This window comes from Ctenopharyngodon idella, chromosome 2 (genome assembly GCF_019924925.1).
Source record: "Ctenopharyngodon idella isolate HZGC_01 chromosome 2, HZGC01, whole genome shotgun sequence".
NCBI lineage: Eukaryota > Metazoa > Chordata > Actinopteri > Cypriniformes > Xenocyprididae > Ctenopharyngodon > Ctenopharyngodon idella.
The window spans coordinates 3,562,474-3,586,820 of record NC_067221.1 but is presented as its reverse complement, the minus strand read 5'-3'; the positions used below and the strand labels follow the sequence as shown (position 1 = coordinate 3,586,820).

General features: G+C 35.2%; 2 protein-coding genes across 4 annotated transcripts in view; both read left to right on the top strand.

The window, feature by feature from the left end:
* LOC127522225 (uncharacterized) overlaps positions 1–24,347 on the top strand; it is an 884,749-nt gene that overhangs the window by 158,269 nt on the left and 702,133 nt on the right. Inside the window, exons 30-32 of the mRNA XM_051911962.1 lie at positions 3,880–4,053; positions 5,594–5,764; positions 7,029–7,202. Of these exons, the coding sequence (XP_051767922.1) occupies positions 3,880–4,053; positions 5,594–5,764; positions 7,029–7,202 (519 nt within the window). The remainder of the gene's footprint in view (positions 1–3,879; positions 4,054–5,593; positions 5,765–7,028; positions 7,203–24,347) is intronic.
* Positions 1–24,347, top strand: part of LOC127522286 (NLR family CARD domain-containing protein 3-like) — a 94,130-nt gene that overhangs the window by 61,472 nt on the left and 8,311 nt on the right. Inside the window, exons 1-5 of one of the 3 annotated variants that reach the window (XM_051912097.1) lie at positions 19,179–19,282; positions 19,496–19,580; positions 19,868–20,063; positions 20,165–21,995; positions 23,789–23,959. In XM_051912097.1, the coding sequence (XP_051768057.1) occupies positions 20,030–20,063; positions 20,165–21,995; positions 23,789–23,959 (2,036 nt within the window). In that variant the 5' untranslated portion in view covers positions 19,179–19,282; positions 19,496–19,580; positions 19,868–20,029. Of the gene's footprint in view, positions 1–19,178; positions 19,283–19,495; positions 19,581–19,867; positions 20,064–20,164; positions 21,996–23,788; positions 23,960–24,347 lie in introns of those variants that run through there. The other 2 variants (XM_051912088.1, XM_051912079.1) reach the window with 2 other exon arrangements.

Sequence of the window (24,347 nt, the reverse complement as noted above, 5' to 3'; positions counted from 1 at the left end):
CGAGCTGTAAGCTGTGTGGAGTTTTTTATTATGGATGGATGTGGATCTTCAGCTTATACTCATTGATCCCGTTCACTGCCATTATAAAGCTCGGATGCGTCAGGATATTTATTAATATTTCTTTGATTATGTTCATCAGAAAGAAGAAAGTCATATTCACCTAGGATGGCTTGAGGGTGAGTAAAGCTTGGGCTTGGAAAAGCCAACTTAAGCCGGGGACACACTTAAAGTCGGCATGAAGCGGAAGTTGCGATTGTCTTTTCTTCTCTACTGTGACGTCTATCTGAGTGAAACGGCATCTGAAATGAGAGGGCGGTACTTGATTTCTTACTTCGGGAATTGATTGGATCGTTGGAAGTTGGGTGTTGCTAATAAAATAGAGGCAGATCTGAATGCCTGTTTGGGAATTTCTCTCCACCGGACTCACTGCGAGCACCCTCACATTACTGTAAGAACCTCATTTATTGAGGATGACGAGGACGATCAACGGCACTAAACAGCGAGAGAGAGACTGACTGACGGTGTGTGTCCGCCATTATAGCATGTGACAGGAAGAGACAATGAGTCGTTTTGAGGGGGAGAGCAGGTTAATGTTTTTGATTAAAGATTACGAGGGCACATGAATTTTAAAAAAAATAATGAAGTGCACGGATAAATTATTGATAATAAATACTACAATATTCCATAAAAAAATAAGAGTTGTCAATTTTGATTTCATGCCGACTTTAACGATTGTAAGGCCGATTATGAATGTAAATTGATACTTATGACTGATCGCGCTCAAACGCGTCCAGTCAGAGCCAGTTGCGTTCAGTCGGCGATTACAGTCGGTGTTCAGATTCCGTGTGTAAGTATTTAAATCTGCTTCAGTCGCAGGAAACAATCGCTGTGTGTTGAGCTCAGTCTTAGGATGTTTTAGCTAGTCGTTAAATGTGTGCCCAGCTTTACTGAAATGCTGTTTAAACTTATTTTTCTGAGACTAACATTTCTGACTTTAACTCCTCCTGGAGCTTTAAAGCTAGAACTACCAAATTCGGCTCAAACCTTCAGACTGTTCTGACTTAGTGTGCTTTATCTTTTCTAACTGATCGGACTTACGGTTTTCCTAAAAATGACTATTAAAACTCGGAAAAATCCCATTGACTTTCACTGATGGAATGTTCAGATGATCCACGACTGTTCAAACTCCAACTGACAAAATTCACATTTAAACACACTGAAGCCCATTAGACTCAATTAAACTGACATTCTGTGAACTATTTCTAATCCATTGAAACTCATTCAAACTCATTTAATCTATCTATCTATCTATCTATCTATCTATCTATCTATCTATCTGTCTATCTATCTATCTATCTATCTATCTCATAGCAAACCCCCAGAATACCCTAACAACCAAATAGCAACACTCTAGCAACCACCCAGAATACCATGTAACATGTAGGAGAGATAAAACACAATTTTATATTAATCTAGAGTGATAAATTCACTTATTTTTGGGAGTGAGGACGGATCCAGACTTGGATTGTAACTAGTATCCTCAAATGCTCCTGTCTTGGTTTGTTCGTTTCTATCATTAAGTTTCCATGTTTTTGCTGGTTTATTAGTGACTGTATGACATTTATTCATGATTCATTTAACTCACACATGAACTGAACATGGATTTGAGTCATTTTCTCTTTCTGTCTTCAGTCTGTATGAATGCAGTTTTACAGAGAAACAGTGTGTCATCCTGACTTCAGCTCTGAAATCAAACCCGTCACACCTGAGAGAGCTGAACCTGAGCGGGAATGAACTAGGAAACACAGGAGTGAAGCTCTTATGTGACGTACTGAAGGTTTCACACTGTAAACTGGAGAGATTGAGGTCAGTAACATTCTTCACATACAAGAATCAAAATGCTTAAAATCACTTTAACAGTTTAAACTAAAACATTTTATAGTCAATATCTCACAATGAGTTGAAGTCTGGACTTTAATTAGGTCATTCCCAAACTTTAATTTTCTCATTTTTCTCATGTTGTGGATCATTCAGATCAAAGACTTTCACAGCTCTACAGTTTTAGATAATTGAAACACTGAAAGTGATGTTGATGTCTAACATATTACAGTTTTTCTCAGTTGCTTTGGCACATTTCTCGAATCATCCTTACAATTTGCAAAACAGTATGTTCATTTCTAGAAACAATTTGTACAAACAGCACAACAAACTGGATTACCTGCAAAAGCCTGTAACTTGCTCAAAATCCTTAGTTCATCTTTCAAAAGCAAGTATTTATGTCAGTGAACATATCAGTGCTGTCAGAATGACAAGTCCTTGTGTCATTGTTCTCGAACAAGATAGTCAAAATGCTTAGCCATGTTGTCAATATAACAGTGATGAATATTTCATCTGTAAACTATGGCTAGTTTTTATGACAGTGATTGAAACTGCCCAAGACTGCACTTTGTCTGTATGGCATATATCAATTTTAACAGTACAAATGGACACATTACTGTATATGGGAGATTGATTGCAAAAGACTGGACAGGATTCACAGTTTTGTATTTACTGTTGGTCTGTCAACAAATCACTGTAAAATGTCCTTGTGATAAAAAAGACAAGACTATATACATACACTGTATATATGTATTCATGTATATAGTATGTATCTGTATAAAGTTCATTTAGCCTACTATACTGTACGTGTAAAGCAAGTGTAATGTGCTACTGTAAGTGTAAAAATGCTACTGTAATATTAAGATTATAGCTCGCATACCACATTAGTGTGCAGTGCACATTGCTGAAATACATACCTGATATGTCTATGAAATGCTTGAATGATTGAGGAAAAGGTTTTTCTCCAAACGTTCAGCTGCACCTTTAGACCTTCATAAGCCATTGTATAAGGTCATGATTGAGAACATTGTTTACAATAGTGGTCCTTATTTCACTAGAAACGTGCCTACGCCCTTTGCTTTATCTACCTCTTCCTCTGTTTTGCCTCTCTACCCTTCTACCACACATCCTTACTCCTCTTCTTCTTTCCAGCTGTTGACCCTGTTTGTTTCCATGATGTTCTTCCATTATCAGAAATTGTAACTCTTGTGTTGTGCTCTGTCTATATATGCTTTCCAGTTGAAGATTCATGACATGCATCTTTTAGCTGCTTTAGAGAACTGGTTGGGTCATTGGTTGATCTAATGCTTTACATTCCCCTGAATACATTAGTGAAATTCAGGATTCACCTGCAAAATTCATCAATTCAGGACACATTTACAAAAGTCTAATAATATACTTGACACATTGTGATAACTAGGTCAACCATTTTGCATTAATGACTTGTGCGATGAACTAATGACTAGATGTTTTGAGGGGTAAGACTGTTCAACAGAGAACCATATATTACATTTTGAGCAACATGACATTAGCAATTGATAATGTAGGAAATAGCAGACAATTGTACATAATCAGTTGCATGAATGTACCAAAGCATTTGCAATTTGTTCAAAAGAACGAGAAACTGCTTTTATGATGTACAAGTGACTAGATGATGTGGAGGTTGAACAAGTAGTTTTGAAAATTTCAGTTCTGATCTGAGAAATGTGCCAAAGCCACTGAGAAAGGTCCGTGTAACGCTTCACAGTTCAGTTTTCAGACCATACAATGCAAATGCAAAAATGAAAAATTTAAACCAGGCCAATTTTTCCTCTTTTTTCAATTTTACTTTTGCTAAATTATGTATTTATATATATTATTATTAACTAAGTTATATATATTCAGTTTTTGCAATTAACTTTAAATACATTTGTTCAAAGAACAAAATAAAATTCACTTTGAGGATTTCTATTGTTCAGGTTTAACTGATTAATCAGCTGGATGTTTTCATTCCTGTTCTAGACTCTCTAACTGCAGTGTAACAGAAGAAGGTTATAAAGCTCTGGCTTCAGCTCTGAGATCAAACCCTTCACACCTGATAGAGCTGGATCTCACAGGAAATGATCCTGGACAATCAGGAATGAAGGAGCTCAGTGATTTACTACAGGATCCAAACTGTCAACTGAAGACACTGAGGTGAGACGGGATGAAATAATAAACATAATTAAGAAAAAAATGCAAGCTAACAAAATATGCAGGCTAAATATTCATAACAAATATATTATTTTAGTTATACAATAAGCTGGACAATTTGTTGCATCAAAATGATCAAGATCAGATCAGATGCTGCAGGTTCTGACATGATGATGATAACCGTCAACACAGTTTAGTTGTGGTTCAAGCTACAGGTCAAATAGACATTATGGGTCAGTATATGTGCTATTCTGGAGTATGGTATACCTCGACAATTAACATGCATAATTTTGTTTTTGTGCACACTTCTCATTAAAAATTGTAGATAACCTTTTAATCAAATTGTTTTCTGAACACAATTGTTTTCCATCAAGCCCAGATTCACCGTATCTCTACAGCAGGTCTATGAGTCTCCAGATGTTCACAAACATGTAGTTTCACAAGCCAGTTTTCTCTGCTGATGTTTCTCACTCCTCCTGCTTAAAAGCCAGAAAGATCTTGAGGCCTTAATTTCACACTCTGTATTCATACTGAAAATCATGATCTAGTGAGCTTTTGCCCTTCTGCTCTGTGGGACGTTTCTGTTCTTATGAGTTTGCTTTAGGACTGAGTGTCGCCCGAGTTTCTTTTAAATAACTCTATTAGACTTCATTTTCAAGTATTTATATATTTGAAGTGTTCATTTGCAAAAAACGATAAACGCCACTTTAAAAAAAAAAAGAACTAACTGCTGTGCGTTATTCTCCACATATAGCACGTTCTGTACCCTAAATCCGTTTGGTCAGAAAAGCCGGTATTGTCCACTGTCAGGCATCGCGAGTTCACGTTTTACAGCAGAAACCGACAAGCGCCCTTGTTGTTTGTGTACAGAAACCGATAAGTCCGTTTTAGCGAATCAGCGCACAGTATTCAGGTCAGGTGACAAGGCTTCTAGTGACTTCAGAAAGACGCGCTAGCTGAGGGAAGTTTTGTCAAAGCTGACTAAAAGTGATCGAGGATTTATAATTTCGACTCCTGTAAGACCTTGTACACCATACACGTCTTACATGATGAACCCTTGGTTGTCCGTGTGTGTGTGTCTCGATCTGTTAGTGTGCACACGTGTGTTTGAGTGTGTTTTAAATGCAATTACTTGGTTTTGTTTAACTCTGAAACATGAAATGTGGAGTTATCTGCTTTTGCTAAAAAACAAACTTTTAATAAATATAAAAAACATACTTTCAATGAACTTTAATTTTTTAATTTATCTGTATTTTTTGGAGTTTTTATTACCTAATCAAAACAACCCAACTGCAGTCTGATTGATATTACTTGGAATGCACAATAAAAAAACATGATTTGTGAGAATTAATAAAAATGGAGTTAACTGTTTTTGCAAATGAACTCTTCATTTATTTGTGTATTTAAATGTTCAAAGAAAAGTGTTACATCTAAATAACTAACTAGAGCTTGTCTTTAGTACAATAATTGAGTTTTTTATCTTATCAATCATGTTTGTAATGCAACAGACATTTAGTTGAGAACTGAATTGTCTCTTCTGCAGGTTTTTGAGTGCTGCTGCAGATGAAGCCTGTCAGTATGTGGAGAGAGTTGTGGCTAAAAACCCGTTACTCCTGAGAGAGCTGAATCTGAGTGAACATGAACTAGGAGACACACGAGTGAATCAGATCGCTGCTCTACTGCAGGATAAACACTGTCGACTCAAAACACTGACGTGAGTATTGTTCATTTATTTAAAATATTACATTACTTTTAATTGTAACGTTACTGAAGCTGATAATAATATTTCCTCACGTATTTCAGTCGGAGCAGTTTTTTTTTCTCAGTGTCACACAGAGCCACAACAATGTAAAGTAATATAATTAAACAGGAAATTAAAAACACACAATGTAAATGTGACATCAAGCTTTAAATATTTAACTAATAATTTAATTATTATGAACCACTTTTCAACACATCTGGCTGGAAAGCTTCAAAGCTTCATGAACCTTCATCTCGCCACCACTACTTTATTCAAATAAATGTAAACAAAAATTAAAATAACAAAAAAACACTTGGAAACTAAGATACATGAACATAAACCTCACCAACAGCAGTTACAGGGAACAAAGCCAGACTAAAGACAATGATAACATGAGGGCTATATATACACACAGACACTAATGAACAAACAAGAAACACCTGAACACAATGAACCAATGAAAACGTGACACATGAAACAAGGAACCAATCAGAACATGACACATGAACAGGGGGAGCACATGACAAGATCACATGAGGAGCAAGACTGTGAGAATTATACAAAATAAAAGACATGAAAACATAAACTAAACTAAACCCAGAACAGACGTGACACTGCCTCACGGTGCAGCACTAAAGCAGATGAACCTTTTCCAAAACTTGTTTGATTGTCTTCTGCTTCAGGAAATACTTTCATTCCTTAATCTGTTAATGTTCGTTTATACAATTATTCATTGTTCATGTTCGTTCACAGTGGATTAACTAATGTTAACAGAAAACTTTTGTATTTAAAACTGTATTAGTAAATGTTAAAATTTACATTAAGGTTATTAAATGCTGTACTAGTATTGTCCATCATTGGTTCATGTTAACTAATGTAGTTAATGTGAACAAATGAAAGATTATTGTAAAGTGTTAGTGAGTCGACAATGTGTCTGAAAACAACCGACATAAACACATTTGTCCCAGTGATCAAACCAAGAGTGACATTGACACGAAACAACCTTAAAGATGATATGAAATGAATGTGTAAACTAACATAAATAGATTGATGATTTCAACCTTTGTATTGTTAAAATGTCGTAGTATATTTAAATGAACAATGTGTCGTCTTTCTCCATGTTACCTGCACCTGGATATCCCTGTTTATTTGTCAGCAAAAGTCTGCTGGATGAAGATAAACATGTTAGTTGATCATCATAGATCTGAGTCATTGTCTTTTCTCTTTCTGTCTTCAGTCTGAATAGATGCAGTATTACAGAGAAACAGTGTGTCATCCTGACTTCAGCTCTGAAATCAAACCCGTCACACCTGAGAGAGCTGAACCTGAGCTGGAATGAACTAGGAGACTCTGGAGTGAAAAACCTCAGTGATCTACTGATGAACCCACAATTCAAGCTGGAGAAACTACAGTTAGTATCATTATACTGTATTTACTGTTTAATTTATTTTAAGTCAACAGGGCACAAGTCACATCATTTGTAGCGCTGCATCTCCATCTGAAGAAAGATTCAGAAATGGTTTTAAAGGATTAGTTCACTTTCAAATGAAAATTAGCCCAAGCTTTACTCACCCTCAAGCCATCCTAGGTGAATATGACTTTCTTCTTTCTGATGAACATAATCAAAGAAATATTAATAAATATCCTGACACATCCGAGCTTTATAATGGCAGTAAATGGGATCAATGAGTATGAGCTGAAGAAAGTGTCTCCATCAACATCCATCCATCATAAATAAAATGGAAACCAGGGACATTTCTTATTTGAGTGGCCAAATATTGCAGAAATCTCATTTGTTATTATCTGATTAAAAAATGGGGACAATACATTTTTGAATGTTGATTTTTTTTTTTCTTATATATATATATATATATATATATATATATTATTACATTAATTATTATGATTTATTTTGATTATTAGGATTTTTGGTCTGGTTTTAATACAATTCACCAAAAAACTATTACACTATTAATAGTAACCATTGTAAAAGCAGTTCAAAACAATATGCCTGTTATGTTATAACAAAAGTATGACTTTACAAAAGCACTTTACAAAAAATAAAACAACATAAATATAAGAAGATGAGATAAATAAAACGACATTTAACAAATATTTGTTTTTATTTTCACAAGCGGTTTATACTTAGGCCCTATACAACTTTTTTAAACTTTTAAATATTTTTAACTATTATTTTGCATTTTAGACACATTTTAAGCACCAAGTGTATTATTATTTACTTTATTATTACTATATTATATATTCATATCTGATTCTACCTTCACCACGTGATATAGTTCAGATGTGTGTGTGGAAATGATGCGTTGTGACTGTGAAACTTTTAGAGACGTTTAAAATTGTGTAAAACAATCCCGCACCCTGTTGAGGCCCTGTTATAAATCACAAACAAACAGTGTTACTTTAATTTAACATGAATAGTTAGTATGTTACTACACTGAAACCGTTAACGATGTTGTTTTTTTTTTGTTTTTTTTTATAATTGATAATAATGGTGCTCTGCTCTGGTCCAGGTTACGTTCTTCATGAAGTAGCGGCGCGCGTGCGACCAATAGCAGTGTAGCTGCACAGCCCCCTCTATTGGTGAATATAATCACTACACGATTGCTCCGATAACCAACAGGCTGCTGTATGCTGGTTGGTCGGGCTTTTTTGCAATGCATTTGTGGGTTGTTTTGAACGAGCTGTAAAACGGGGACATTTCCGGGGACAGCTCCAGTCGGGGACAGAACACGACAAACCGGGACTGTCCCTGGAAAATGGGGATGTCTGGTCACCCTGTCCTGGAGCCGTGTGGAGTACGTTTATTATGGATGGATGTGGATGGAGACACTTTCTTCAGCTCATACTCATTGATCCCGTTCACTGCCATTATAAAGCTCGGATACGTCAGGATATTTATTAATATTTCTTTGATTATGTTCATCAGAAAGAAGAAAGTCATATACATCTAGGATGGCTTGAGGGTGAGTAAAGCTTGGGCTTGGAAAAGCCAACTTAAGCCGGGGACACACTTAAAGTCGGCATGAAGCGGAAGTTGCGATTGTCTTTTCTTCTCTACTGTGACGTCTATCTGAGTGAAACAGCATCTGAAATGAGAGGGCGGTACTTGATTTCTTACTTCGGGAATTGATTGGATCGTTGGAAGTTGGGCGTTGCTAATAAAATGGAGGCAGATCTGAATGCCCGTTTGGGAATTTCTCTCCACCGGACTCACTGCGAGCACCCTCACATTACTGTAAGAACCTCATTTATTGAGGATGACGAGGACGATCAACGGCACTAAACAGCGAGAGAGAGACAACACCCTAGCAACCACTCAGAATATCTTAGCAACCACATATCAACACCCTAGCAACCACCTAGAGTACCTTAACTTTTTTATCTAGTTTTCATTTGAAAGTGAACTAATCCTTTAACGGGTTTGTATGTGTATCAGTAAAAAGAGCATTAAACTTTGAAGCATTTTAAACTTTGTGGCTGTAAAAGTGTTTCATATGCTGGAATCTGACAAATCTTTGCTGTGAAACAAGACAGAAGTGAGAACAGACTAAAAAACAGTGTAACAAATTGTCATGAATGGCTGGTTGTAAAGAAGCTCACGACGATGGAGAATACAATAACACTGTCTTTAATCACAAATCTAACATGTAGGAGAGATAAAACACAACCACTTCAACATAAACGACAGAACAATGAACAGACAGAACTAAGAGTTTAAATACACAGACAGAGTAATCAAGGTAAAACAGAACAGCTGCAGGAACTAATTAACAACCAAGAACACTAACTAGGGAACACACACAGACAGCAACACCATGATAATAAAACACAACAAAACTGTTACACAAATAGATTATTCTGAAATGTTACATTTATACTGGACTAATGGTACTTTTCACTAAATCTTCTTTTATTAAACAAAATGTGTATTTAGAGATTGTAAATTACACTCTAATGACTAAATAATCAATTCATGTATAAGATTTTCCTACATTAATAATGAAAATAGTCCATTTAAATGTTAATTTTTCTATTGTTTCTATATTGATCCCATATATCTAGAGTGATAAATTCACTTATTTTTGGGAGTGAGGACGGATCCAGACTTGGATTGTAACTAGTGTCCTCAAATGCTCCTGTCTTGGTTTGTTCGTTTCTATCATTAAGTTTCCATGTTTTTGCTGGTTTATTAGTGACTGTATGACATTTATTCATGATTCATTTAACTCACACATGAACTGAACATGGATTTGAGTCATTTTCTCTTTCTGTCTTCAGTCTGAGTAGATGCAGAATTACAGAGGAACAGTGTGTCATCCTGACTTCAGCTCTGAAATCAAACCCGTCACACCTGAGAGAGCTGAACCTGAACTGTAATGAACTAGGAGACTCAGGAGTGAAGCACTTATGTGACGTACTGAAGGATTCCCACTGTAAACTGGAGAGATTGAGGTCAGTAACATTCTTCACATACAAGAATCAAAATGCTTAAAAAAATCACTTTAACAGTTTAAACTAAAACACTTTATACTCAATATCTCACAATGAGTCTGAGTTCACATTATATTTGTGCAAAATTCTTCACATTATTGATTTGTTTGTAAGATAATCTCTCTTCCTCTGTTTGTGTCTTTCTAGTCTACTGGACTGTGACATTACAGATGTTTCTTCTTTAACTCAGTCTTTGACTAACTCAAAAGCACTGCAGTTTTTAAAAGATCTTGATCTGAGTGAGAATAAGATTGGAGACTCAAAGCAGCGGCTCAGACACGTGCTACGAGACTCAAACTGTAAACTGAGGTGAGGAAACATCACTGTGATATTAAAGAGATCTTCATTTACCTCTGATATGTGAACAAACCTTTCAGATTTTCATGAAAGGAAATTATCATTTAACTTTATTGCAACAAAGGGTTTGTGTGAGAACAAAATGTGAAGTTATTAAAATGTTCAACACAAAGGAGGAAAGAGAACAAAAGCACACTGTCACAGCTTTATTCAACAACACCTGCTTTATTAACTGTGTCAGTAGTGAATCATTTCAGTTTGAAAATAGACTTGGTCAGATTGTAGGAAAACGCTGCACTCCTGCTAAAATCAGTGCGTTCAGCTTCAGCTCACAGCCGTCCAGCCTCACATGAGAAATGTCTCTGTCTCTAGTGTGTTTTTACTTTGACAAGCAACACGTCACACTACTTTACACTCACTTTACTTTCAGTTATTTACTAAGAGCCCTACAAACATGTCTAAACTAGAGGACAAACGGCTTTAACTAAAGGTCTGTGTTTTAATTCAGAATATCATTTGTATTTGCTCCCTGTGGTTTATTCATACGCCGTACACTCATTAGTTTCTTCTTTACAGTCACTCAATAGGAGTCACACCAACACAAACACACAAACAGATCAACATGATTCATGGTTTAAATGTATTATATTTAAAACACAAATATCTCTGCAAGATCATGTAAAGTCAGTAATTAATCTGATTACAGGAATTTAACTTTTTACTCAAAACAGTGATTGAAATATAGTCACTAATTTGCACTTTGAACACTGATTGTTTTCTCTTCTGTTTCACCTTACAGCATAGATGAAGATAAATTGCCAAACACCTCTAGTAGATTGTTTAAATCATTGTTTAAATCTCTGAAATCATCATGAGAGGAGCAGTAATCATCAGGTGATCCACAGAAGAGTCTCACTACTGTGTCTATGAGGAGAAATAAATGTGTGATTAATGTGTAAATGTGTTTCATACAGATGGAAGAGACTCAGACTTCACAATGAAATAAAGCAGCATGTGTATTAGAAACATGTGATATTGAATGATTAATGTTGCTTTAGTATTCAGACAAATGAAGGTTTAGTTTTATTTAAAGGTGAACAGGAGGAAGAAGCTCAGATGAGTCTGTCAGCAGAAATCTTCAGGCTATTCAGTATCAGGCCTACAAATATAATAATGTTTGGATTGAACTCGTCCAAAATGATTAAAATGTTTATAATCATAAACGTGATTGTCAAGTATAGCACATAAATGTGTCAAAAGATATAAAGTCTACATGTTACTTCAAACATTTACATTATCTCTCTTACATTTTATGCACAGAATATATTTGCTTATTTTTGTTATTCTGTTTTATTTTATATTAAGTTATCTATGTGTCTGTTGTTAATGCACAGATATACAGTATATTGTCTTTGTTCTGTGGATGGAGTCTCTTCTAGTCAGACCAACTAAACATTTTACCAGTTAACAGCATTTGTGTGTCTTTCACTTGCTCTGGTCTAGATCGTCCAATGCACTTTGTTTAGCAATTATAATTTCACCACATTTACATTCACATGCAAATAAAATCATACATATAAAGTTCAGAACAATTGTTTTTGTTTGAAAAGTTCACTTGTCTGTTGTATTATTGAAGCTACATGAGCAGATGCAGAGAGATTCTCCTTCTTAAATAAAGGTGAAGTTGTAGATGTTAAACATAAAATCATATGAGCGATCTTTAGGATTGTTGGAGAAGAAATCATGCTAGGCTGCGTTTCTCTAAGCATTGTGAGCCTCCAGCTTCCAGTATGAATGAAACAGAAATGAAAAACAGAAATTAGCTCTCCATCTTGCTAAGATCACCTCATTTTGGGTGAAAATAGAAAAATAATAATACTAAAGTACTTTGTAACGTAGTAACTTGAATAGTTTTTCCAGCAAACTACTTATTTATTCTTACTTGAGTCAAATTATTTTTCAGTACTTCTTGTACTCAAGTAAATTATTTCTTAAATAGCAATACTTTCCCAGAGTCTCTAATACAGACTACCTTCTGTCCTCAGTAAAGTGTAAACTACACAAGTCTGGGACCTTGATTAATACAAATTTCAATTTCAATTGCTAGCTGCATTTATTTTTGTGCAAGTGAGATGAGTAAAGAGAATCTGTTGCATAAATCATTGTCTGTCTGGTGTCTATAAGCAGTCTGGTCCTAATACAAAACAAAAGGATTGAATGTACATAACAAATACAAACCTCAGGATCTTAGATTAAAGTCCAGAAACAGGGAATATAACAAATGCACTGTTGAAATGTCACTTAAAATGGTCTTAAACAGGATTTAGACACATGTGGTAGAATATCCTCGCTCCAGTACAGTAGGTTTCATTCAGCTGGTTCAAAACCCTCCTGAAAAACACACGAAGAAGAGGAAAACGAAAGGAAATATTGCAATGGAATGCAAGAAGTTTAAGTTCCAATGGATAAAAATTCCAAAAAATTTATAACAAATCAAGAAAATAGTCCTGACATTATATGTGTTCAAGAAATGTGGCTTAAACCTCAATTAAATTTCTTTATTCATGGATACATTGCAGTCAGAAGAGATAGAAATAAAGGAAATGGTGGTGGGGTAGCAACATTTATTAAACAAGATATTGGGTATAGAACAGTTGAGGTAAATGGGGAGAAAGAGGTTGTAGTGGTGGAAATATGGGAAGGTGTACAGAGTATTAAAATAATTAACTTTTATAATCCATGTGACAGGTTAAGCAAAGATAAACTAGAAAATATTGGAGGAAATGGAAGTCATAAAGTGGTATGGTGTGGTGATTTTAATGCACACAGCACATTATGGGGGAGTACAAACACAGATTACAGTGGATTGATGGAGACATTAGTGAGATTAGTGTGTATCAATGATGGAAGATTTACAAAAGTTGATTTGTCACAAGGAAAATATTCGATGTTAGACTTAACTCTAGTCTCTGAAAGTTTAGCTGGAAAATGTGATTGGAAAGTATTAAATCAAAGTACAGTTGGTAGTGATCATTTCCCTATCAGCAGTACAATCGGTTTAGATATAGTACAAATTGTGGTGGAAAGAATGCCAAGGTGGAAATTTAAATCAGCCAACTGGGACAAATTTAAGGAGTTATGTCATAACATAATGTCTGAATTTACTAAGTCTATGGAAGATGTAGAGGATTTTAATCATAAGATATGTGAAGTTCTTCAGAGTACTGCTAAAGAAGTAATAGGTAAGAAGAAGGCTGGTAACAGGAAGAAAGCCGTCCCATGGTGGAATGAGGAGTGTAGTGAGACAATTAGTAAAAGGAATAAAGCACTTAAGAGAGTAAGAAGATCATTTAATCATAATGATTTTATTATTATAAAAAAGCACAGGCCATAGTGAGGAGAGTAATACGGACATCTAAGAGAAATTATTGGGGGGAATTTTGCAACAATATTGGGGAAGATATTGAAATTAATGAAGTTTGGAGTATGATAAGGAAAATGGGAGAGAATAGCAGCATACCTGTATATAATGATAGACTAGTAATATCAGACATCGAACAAGCGGAGGCGCTAGCAGAAACATTTACTAAAGTGCACAGTAACTCAAATTTGTCAGATGAAATGAGGAGGTATAGGGAACAGATCCTGAGTAAGAATCCTCAACTATTGGAAGAAAAAGGACCATCTGGATGTACTTTAGATTCAGAGTTTACTCTGTATGAGCTGAAGAAAGCGCTTGCAGGGGTTAAACAAACTTCCCCAGGAAGAGATGATATTGGTTATGAGATGGTAAAACATCTATCAGAGACATCATTAAGTATAATTTTAAGCCTCTTTAACAAGGTGTGGGAGTCAGGGAAGTTACCAGCTGACTAGAAGCATGGTGTTATAGTGCCAATCGCAAAGCCAGGCAAGGATCGTACACAACCACATAACTACAGGCCCATAGCATTAACATCAAACCTTTGTAAACTGATGGAACGTATGTTAATGAGCAGATTGGTGCATATCATTGAGAAGAAAAACCTTTTCTCCCCATATCAAAGTAGTTTCCAGAAAGGGCGAAGCACAATGGACTCTGTGCTCTGTTTGGAAGCTGAAATAAGAAAGGCACAAGTAAACAAGGAAGTGTTAGTAGGAGTATTTTTCGATGTTGAAAAAGCATACAACATGATGTGGAAAGAGGGACTTTTAATAAAATTAGAAGGAATGGAAATAAAAGGAAGAATGTATAATTGGATCAAGAATTTCTTGTTTAAAAGAACTATACAAGTTAGTTCTGCATTTTCTCAGATATGTCAAATAGAGAATGGAGCACCTCAAGGAAGTGTTAGCAGTCCTATTCTGATTAATCTAATGATTAATGACATTTTTACTCAGATAGACACGGGGATAGGAAGGTCCTTGTATGCAGATGACGGCGCAATGTGGGGCATGTGGAGAAGTGTGTGCAGAACGCTGTTAAAAAAGTAGAACATTGGGTTAATGAATGGGGTTTCTGTTTCTCTGTAGCAAAAACTCAGGTGATCTGTTTTACAAAAAGAAAAATCAATCCAATAATGAATATTAAAATGTATGGACAACAATTGGAGCAGGTGTCAGTAATTAGATTTCTGGGAATGTGGATGGACTCAAAAATATTCAGAAAATGGTATACAAAGGTAAAAAAGCGATAAATGTAATGAGGTGTTTGGCAGGAGTTGAATGGGGGGCATGTCGTCAGTCTCTTAAAAAAAAGTATATACTGTGCACTGAGAAGAGCAGCTATTGATTATGGCAGTATGGTGTATAGTTCTGCATCTAAAACACAACTTTTAAAGATTGAGGCAATTCAATCACAAGCACTGCGAATATGTTGTGGAGCAATAAGATCATCTCCAATAACAGCAGTACAAGTAGAGATGGGTGAAATGCCTCAAGATATCTGAAAAATTAAAGATGAGATACTGGATTAATATAAAGGGACACTTAGATAGTCATCCAGTTAAGAAAGTTCTGAAGGATTGCTGGGAATATGAGTATAAAAAACTATCGAGCTTTGGATGGACTGCTAATGAGGAGGCACGGAGTATGGGAATTAGTGACATCAATATTGCCCCTTCTGTGGCAACTTCAGCAATTCCTCCTTGGCTTTTCCCTATGCCTGTAGTTGACATTCGGTTATATGAAGAAAAACATAACAAAGAAATATGTTAACAAATATAGCAGTGCAGCAATACATTGAACAAACATATTATAGCATATTACAGATATACATGGATGGCTCTAAAGATCCTGAATCTGGAATAACAGCAGCAGCTCCAGTCTATATACCCCAATTCAAAGTCAACATATCAAAAAGAATTTCAGATCATATATCTGTTTTTACTACAGAGATAACAGCAATATTTCGAGCACTTCAGTGGATAGAAGAAGTACAGCCGACAAGAACAGTAATTTGTACAGACTCCCTTTCAGTTTTAAATAGCTTGTTAAGTGGAATATCAACAGCGAGACAAGATATGATATTTGAAGTGATGCAGAGTCTATTTAGAAAAAGACAGTCTGGAATTATGGTAAATTTCCTATGGATACCATCACATATGGGTGTGGAAGGAAATGAGGAGGTAGACGATCTGGCTAAACAGGCTTTGAAACATGCACAAATTGACATTAAAGTGTCATTGAGTAAAGCGGAAGTAAAAGGGTTAATTGCAAATGAAACAAGAAAGAAATGGCAGAAGGAGTGGGATAGTGGAACAAAAGGTAGACACTTTCATCATATTCAAGAGAAAGTAGGTCTAGAAAGAAGAAAGTCTGGCAACAGGAAAGAAGATGTTTTAATGTCAAGAATGCGTATTGGACATTGTTCATTAAATCAGTGTCTGCGTAGAATGGGGAAGCATGAAAATGGAAACTGTGATAAATGTGGTCAAGCAGAATCAGTAGAACACGTACTTATAGAGTGTGATTTAAACTAATTCAAGCTTTAAGATCTTTCGGAATAAATAATTTGTCTCTTCAGGTTCTGTTAGGAAATGGCCCAAAACAATCAAGGATATTTCATGAATTAATTACTTTCTTAAAACAAACAAGACTGATCAATAGGATTTAGGATACAGTTGTATTTTTTTTTTTTTTAGATATTGTTTTCGAACTTCCCAACCATTATGCGCTCCACACTCCTATCCAGTAGGTGGCGGGAATGCACCATTTAAGTTGGTCTGTCAACCGCCATTAACACCAGAAGAAGAAGAAGAAAACGAAAGTAAAGTCGCATCACTGTGAACAACATCAACAGAGATACCAAATAAACATGTTGCTTTCTGGATTTGATCCGTGCGATGTTCCAGAAAACATTCACAATGATAACCAAATCTAACACTCGCGGTCATTTATGAATATTTAATCCACAATTCATCGATCAGCAAGAGATTTTGAGAACGACGCGCGCTGACAGACAACAAGAGTAGGAGGAAAAAGAGGACGTTTATATAAAATACTTATAAATTCTCTTCGTAGTGGACAAGACTTCAAGAAAGTAAGTGAGGGGGTGGGGGTGTATTTTTCAACAACCCTCAATAATAAACTTATTAAGAAACGGTTATTGAAAACGAATATGTTTCTGAAGGTTTAGTCTAACGGTTTAGGCTGTTGTTTTTGTGATGCGAAATCGAAAGTATTTTTGAACCAGACATTTACAGTAAACAGGTAGATGAAGCCTAACTTTATTAAATCGAATATTACAGTTCATATATAACAATTATGATTAGTAGTTATACAGTATGACCATTATAATTCAGGTTATTTTTACTCTACTTTTTTTCAAATGATTCTAAAATAATTATGAATTCAACGATCATTGTGAACTTGAAGTAATGATTAAATGACAAACAATTAAACAATTAAAAAAGATTGGGTAAATATGATTGTAAAATTATATTAAACTGCAATAAAGAATATAAGAAATTGGGTAAATTTCTGTTCTCCAGTGAATTCATATTTAGAGTCATGAGTCAGTTAAACTCATTAAACAATCTGAAATTATTAAGACCATTCAGTTATTTTACATGACAATATATTTGTAACTCACTTTATTTTATTCATTGTTTTTGCTGTTGTTTCTAACTCATCATTCTTCATTATTTTCTTCAGTAACTGCCATGTTCTTCATCTCTGTAAAATCTTGTCATTTCCAGGTCCTGCTGAACGATTGATTGTTTTCTCAAACCAGTGCTGATCAGAGGAGCGAGGAAAGGACTCTCTCTCTAAGATGAGTCTCTCAGAGAAACACAGGTAAGACTGCGTCTGTTTCACACAATCATTTTAAACTCTACTGGAGTTTGTTTTTTCCTGTGAATAACAAAACTTTAAGCATTGTTTTATATTTCTTCAATTTTTAACTTCTTAAATTAACTCTGACATTGTCTATAAAACCTTGTTTGTCACAGGACTCTATAGACAATATCACAGTGAATAATTTGTTAATTACCTTATAAACGCGACCACACTAAATTAATCCAAATATATGACTTTGGTTTTTTTAGATCATAAAATTATTGACAGACATTAGGAAACAACTATACACTTAATTTAATTGAAGTATGCTAACAAAACTGTGTTACACACACATTTCTGCTCTCCATTTCTGTCAATAAACAAAAACTTGACATGTTCTCTTAAATCAGAGTCAAGTATTTTTTAAATCATCAACATATTTAATCTCACTCATGTACATTAAAGAAATTGTTAATCCATTGTGAGCCAGTAAAATAAATGATTGTTAACTATAAAACTAAATTGTGTGAGTGTGTGCATTTCTGTGGAGGATTAGATAAAGACACGGATGTGTTTCAGACACAGTTGAACCTCCTTTACTAAAGTGTTTTTCTCTCTGTTCTTTGTGTCATTAGTGTAAGATCAGGATCACATGTGTCCAGCTCTGTGTCTCTGAAGAGTGATCGGTCAAAAGGACAAGTACCAAACTTCAGTGGGGAAAAACCATCATCTAATAAAAGGTATTTTGTGTGTTTACTTTATAGTGTTGAATTATTTGTCCACAGTGGTGTATGTGATTGAACTTGACTGAATAAAACAATAATTCAATTCAATTCAATTCAATTCACATTTATTTGTATAGCGCTTTTCACAATACATATCGTTTCAAAGCAGCTCCACAGGGAGTGCATGTCAGCATTACAATTTAGAGTGATCTGTTATCAGAGTCAACTGTGTCCAAATTATGTAATTTCAGAAATGTTCATATATAATCACGCAGTTAGCTAACAATGTAATAATGTAGGCTATTTAATTTACAGACACTGTTAGCAAATTAATTTAAGGTAGAAACAATGAGCTCATGGAAGTAATGAATACATGTTAACAATAATTAGGATATAGAAACTTCTGGAATGTGCATGTTGATCCAGAGTTTGCTTCATCTGAAGTCCTCGCAAGGGTTGGCGCCGTCTCTTCACAGGTGTTGGTCATCTGAAGTCTTCATAAGACACAATAAACTCAATTCCTGGGAACCTTATGGATCTCATTCCAGTAACACAATTACACAGTGTTTTTTCAATTACTTTGTGTCATTAGTGTAAGATCAGGATCACATGTGTCCAGCTCTGTGTCTCTGAAGAGTGATCAGTCAAAAGAAGAAGTACCACCAGACTTCAGTGGGGAAAAACCATCATCTAATAAAAGGTATTTCATGTTTCTAATTTCTGATCACACGTTCACTGTTAAAAAAATTGTATCAGTGAATATCAATCATGAAACATTTTTAGATCAAATATTTATCATGTTTTCAAGTTATCAAGTTTTCATGGCTAATGTTTTTTTTTTTCTAGCTTTCTGTAATATTTTGCCTAGAAAATCAGTATTTTATTTTATTTTATTGTATTTATTTGATTACAGGCTTCGATATGAGACATTAGACTCAGACGTTCAGACTCACAGGAACCACAAGAATTTCAAAGACAATCTCCTGTGGATCTTCCAGGTAGGAAAACACATTTTCATAAATGTTTAATATTTATACCAAACAAATATTATTTGTTATTGAACAAAGAAATTTAATTTAATTACGCTTGATCACTTAATATTCTTTTAAGCACACTTTTTTTCTACTTGTGAAAAATAACAGCTGGTTAGCATGTTAGTGTTTTAACTGTTTTTTTTTTGTTTTTTTTTGCAGTATTATAATTTTTGAATAAATAGTGTTGACCAAATGTAGATGTACAATTTGGTTTAAACTGTGTTCTTCTTTTTTCTTACTTTTGTTTGTAGGATCTTGAGAGTAAAATAATCACATTTCTGAAGAAAGAGCTGGAAAAGTTTAAGAAAATATTACAAAATGAGAACACAGAAAACTTTGTGAAGGACTTTAATGAGAATAGATGCAGTATCAAAGCAGCAGCTCTTGATCTCACACTACATTACCTGAGAGAGATGAAGCAAGATGAAGCTGCTGATGATCTAGAAGGTCAGAGACTCATGACCATCTGTCAGATTGTCACTTATTAATGCAGACTATCTATAAAACTATAAATTAAGACTAAAACTATTTTTTGTTCCTGTGTTTAGATGAGCTGTTCTTCCTTCATCAGCTAAAATGTGGCTTAAAAAAGAAGTATCAATGTGTGTTTGAAGGAATTGCGAAGCATGGTGACTCCATACTTCTGAATAACATCTACACAGATCTCTATATCACTCAGGGTGGCAGTGAACAGGTCAATACTGAACATGAGGTCAGACAGATTGAAGTTGCTTCCAGGCGTCATGAATCTCAAGAGATTCAGGTTAAATGCACAAATTTGTTTGAAGCTCCTGAACAAGATGAGGAGATCCGAACTGTACTGACAAAAGGAGTCGCTGGCATCGGAAAATCAGTCTCTGTGCAAAAGTTTGTTCTGGACTGGGCTGAAGGAAAAGAAAATCAAGATATCAGTTTCATATTTCCTCTTCCATTCAGAGAGTTGAACTTAAAGGAGAAAGAAAAACTAAGTTTGATGGACCTTATAACTCATTTTTTCCCAGAGACAAAAGGACTGAACCTTACAAGAAGGAATCAATTCAAAGTCCTGTTCATCCTTGATGGATTGGACGAATGTCGCCTTCCTCTGAAGTTTGATTGTAATGAGACGTGGTGTGATGTATCGTCACCAGCCTCTCTGGATGTTCTCCTAACGAACCTCATGAAGGGAAATCTGTTTCCTTCTGCTCTCATCTGGATCACCACCAGACCAGCAGCTGCCAGTAAGATTCCTCCTGACTGTATCGACCGGCTGACAGAGATACGAGGATTCAGTGACGCTCAAAAGGAAGAGTACTTCAAAAAAAGATTCACGGATCAGAATCAGGCCAACACAATCATTGATCATGTTAAAAAATCAAAGAGTCTCTTTATCATGTGCCACATCCCAGTCTTCTGCTGGATTTCAGCCACTGTTCTCCAGAACATTCTGGAGGAGAAAAGAAATAATGATGTGAAAAACAATCAGGCTGATGAGATCTCTAAAACACTACAGGAATCAAATACTGAAGACACTCCCAAGACTCTGACACAAATGTACACACACTTTCTACGCTTTCAGATCCAGCAGAGCCGCCGAAAATATGATGGAGAATACGCAGCAGATGTTTCCTGGGATAAAGACGCCATCCTTTCACTGGGGAAACTGGCATTTCATCAGCTGGAAAGAAACAACGTGATCTTCTATGACACAGACCTGGAAGCCTGTGGTATTGACGTCTATAAGGCATCAGTGTACTCAGGCATGTGTACCCAGATCTTTAAGGAGGAAACAGGGATCATTCTTGGTATCATGTACTGCTTTGTTCACTTGAGCATTCAAGAGTTTATTGCAGCCCTTTATGCACATCTGTTTCTAGACATCAACAAGAAAATTGTGTTTGTTCATAAGTCTACAGAACAGGAAAACAAAAATGAAACCATGGTTGATTTTCTGAAGACTGCAGTGGACGAGGCGCTCAAGAGTGACAATGGACACCTGGACCTCTTCCTTCGCTTCCTCCTCGGTCTGTCACTCCAGTCCAATAGACGACTCTTACGGGGTCTGTTGACACAGCAAGACACCAATGACCAGAGCAACAAGGAAATAGTTCAGTACATCAAGCAGAAATTAGAAGGTAATCTGTCTGCAGAGAGATCCATCAATCTGTTCTACTGTCTGAATGAACTGAACGACCAAACTCTGGTGAAGGAGATTCAGACCCACCTTAGCAAAGGAAGTCTCTCATCTGGTGACCTTTCACCTGCCCAGTGGTCTGCTTTGGCCTTTGTGTTGTTGACATCAGAGGAAGAGCTGGAGGAGTTTGAGCTTCAGAAATTCAAGAAATCAGACGAGTGTCTCATTAGATTATCGACAGTCATCAAAACCTCCAGAAGAGCTCTGTAAGTCATTTAACATGTTTTGTCATGTTTTGCTCTCATCTGAAAAATGCATTTATCTACATTATTCTATAGTGAATCCCCATCATGAAAATTAACTTAAAAGCCCTGATATACAAGCAAAGTTCTTTTTCGTTCTTCGTTTAGGGGTAAAACGAAGTTCGAAATACTTGAGCAGCGATATACTGTAATTGAACATCTGACGCCACCCACACTGCTGAGAGCGACGGTTAAATGAACATGTACAAATGTTACGCGCTTTCCTCTCAGTAACAAAATAAACACAATAAAACTGAGAAACTAGCAAGGATTTGTGGATATGTTTGTTTGCACAAGCTCTGTAATTCGGCACTCTAGCAAAGTCACGTCGCATTTATATTATAACACTTTATACAGTATATTCGTTTCGGTCTGATTTTGTTCGAAATGATTCACATCAGTTTGTACTTCGATTTCATTTGAAGTGTATCGGGGACTTTACCCAGTAAAGCCTGACATATGAAGTAATAGTCTGAAAAAATCTATTTTTTTTAATGGAGACAGTTTATCAAATATTTAGACAAAATATAAAAGAACATTTAAAAATGTTTGCGTATTTGTTTTTGTTACAGATGTTATTTATATTGCCAAAAAATAAAATGAAATTCTGAAAGGTTATGATATAAAACAATGAGATTTTTATATAACAGGCTAAATAAAGTACAATTATATTATCAGTTGGTACTATGTATCTCCCAATAATTTGATATTTTAAATGCTTAGTTTTATGAGTAGTACTTTAGTTTTAATTGTGTTTGTACTGCAATACGTAGATGATTGAGAGATTTACAAATAAACATTTATCAAAAGTCTGTTGTATCATATTTGATGTACACATTTTAAGATGGTTTTCTAAAAATAATTTTTTTTGAGTTTAAATTAAAATATGTATTTCTAATTTAGTAAATATTAAGTAAAATAAATATAAATTTAATTTCAGCAATTGTTATGGATGTTTATACTATCACTAAATTAATGATATTTCACCCATTGGCCACCCTGCTCTCTAAGATATCAGCATCGGCCATCGGTTGACCACTATGAATAATCAAGGAAACCTCAATTGCTTTAATCCAGTAAATGTTAATCTTGAAATATTAATAACTAATACAATTTCTTAGGTTCTTAGATTTAAGTAATCTTAGCTTTACTTAAATCATTAAAGATTTCATAGCACCAAGACATATATATGTGAATGCAGGCATTTTTTCAGACATCACTAACCCTAAAATTTACATAAACTCCAGAACATAATATTTACATAAATTCTCCAGCTTTGTTGTTGTTGAGCAACCGAAGCGTGAGCTGTTAAAGCAACGCCTTCTTTTGGAAAGCAGGCTGGAAACTTCACAGACACATTCTGTGAAAGGGGCATCTTGTGAAAGGGGCATTATAGGTCCCCTTTAAGTGTCCCCAAAGAAGCGAGCCAAAGGCAACAGTGGCAAGAACCCAAACTCCATCAGGTGAAAGAAATATAGAAAAAATCACTGGAGAAACCAGGCTCAGCTATAAAAAGCTAGAAATCTTAACACAAATATTTTTTTTTCATTCTTCATATTTTTCACATGCTTCATTTTACCCAGGAAATTTGTACAGCAAATACTAGTTTTTGAAGAGTATTCATATTTTAGCTCAGCCTCTTTACTGTATATATGCTGTTTATGTAAAAATAACAATGGAAAATATTTAATATTTGTATGTAGAAAATGTATTGTATGTTCCATCTAATTCTGTGATGTGATTTATTTATCTTGTAGGTTAAATGACTGTAACTTAACAGACAAAAGCTGTTCAGCTCTGGCTGCAGTTCTTGGAGCAGATACTAATCTGAGAGAGCTGAACATGAACAATAATAATCTGCAGGATTTAGGAGTGAAGCTGCTCTGCACTGGACTGAAGAATATAAACTGTAAATTGGAGATACTGAGGTAAGTTGAGCCACAGGAGTCAAATGCCGAGAGTGAGGTGCAATGACTGACGGGATGTTGTCAGAGGCAAAAGCGCAAGAGAACTTTTGTTAATAAATGTTGCATTTCTTTGTTTAAAGTGCTACTATTATGGATTTTTGAAAATTATCTTTTATGTAGTGTGAAACATAGCTCTAAGTGAATGAAAACATCCTGCAAAGTTTTAAATCTGAAAGTGCACCATATATTAAGTTATTGTCTCTCAAAAGTAAGAGTAGACTCTGAATTAATTAAACGAGTCATTTGTAAAACGAATCTTAAGCTGTTTCGTTGTGATGTCACAACGAAACATTAGCATATTACCCGCCCACTTATTGCACGTGCAGACATCAGGAAACCCAAACCTTGT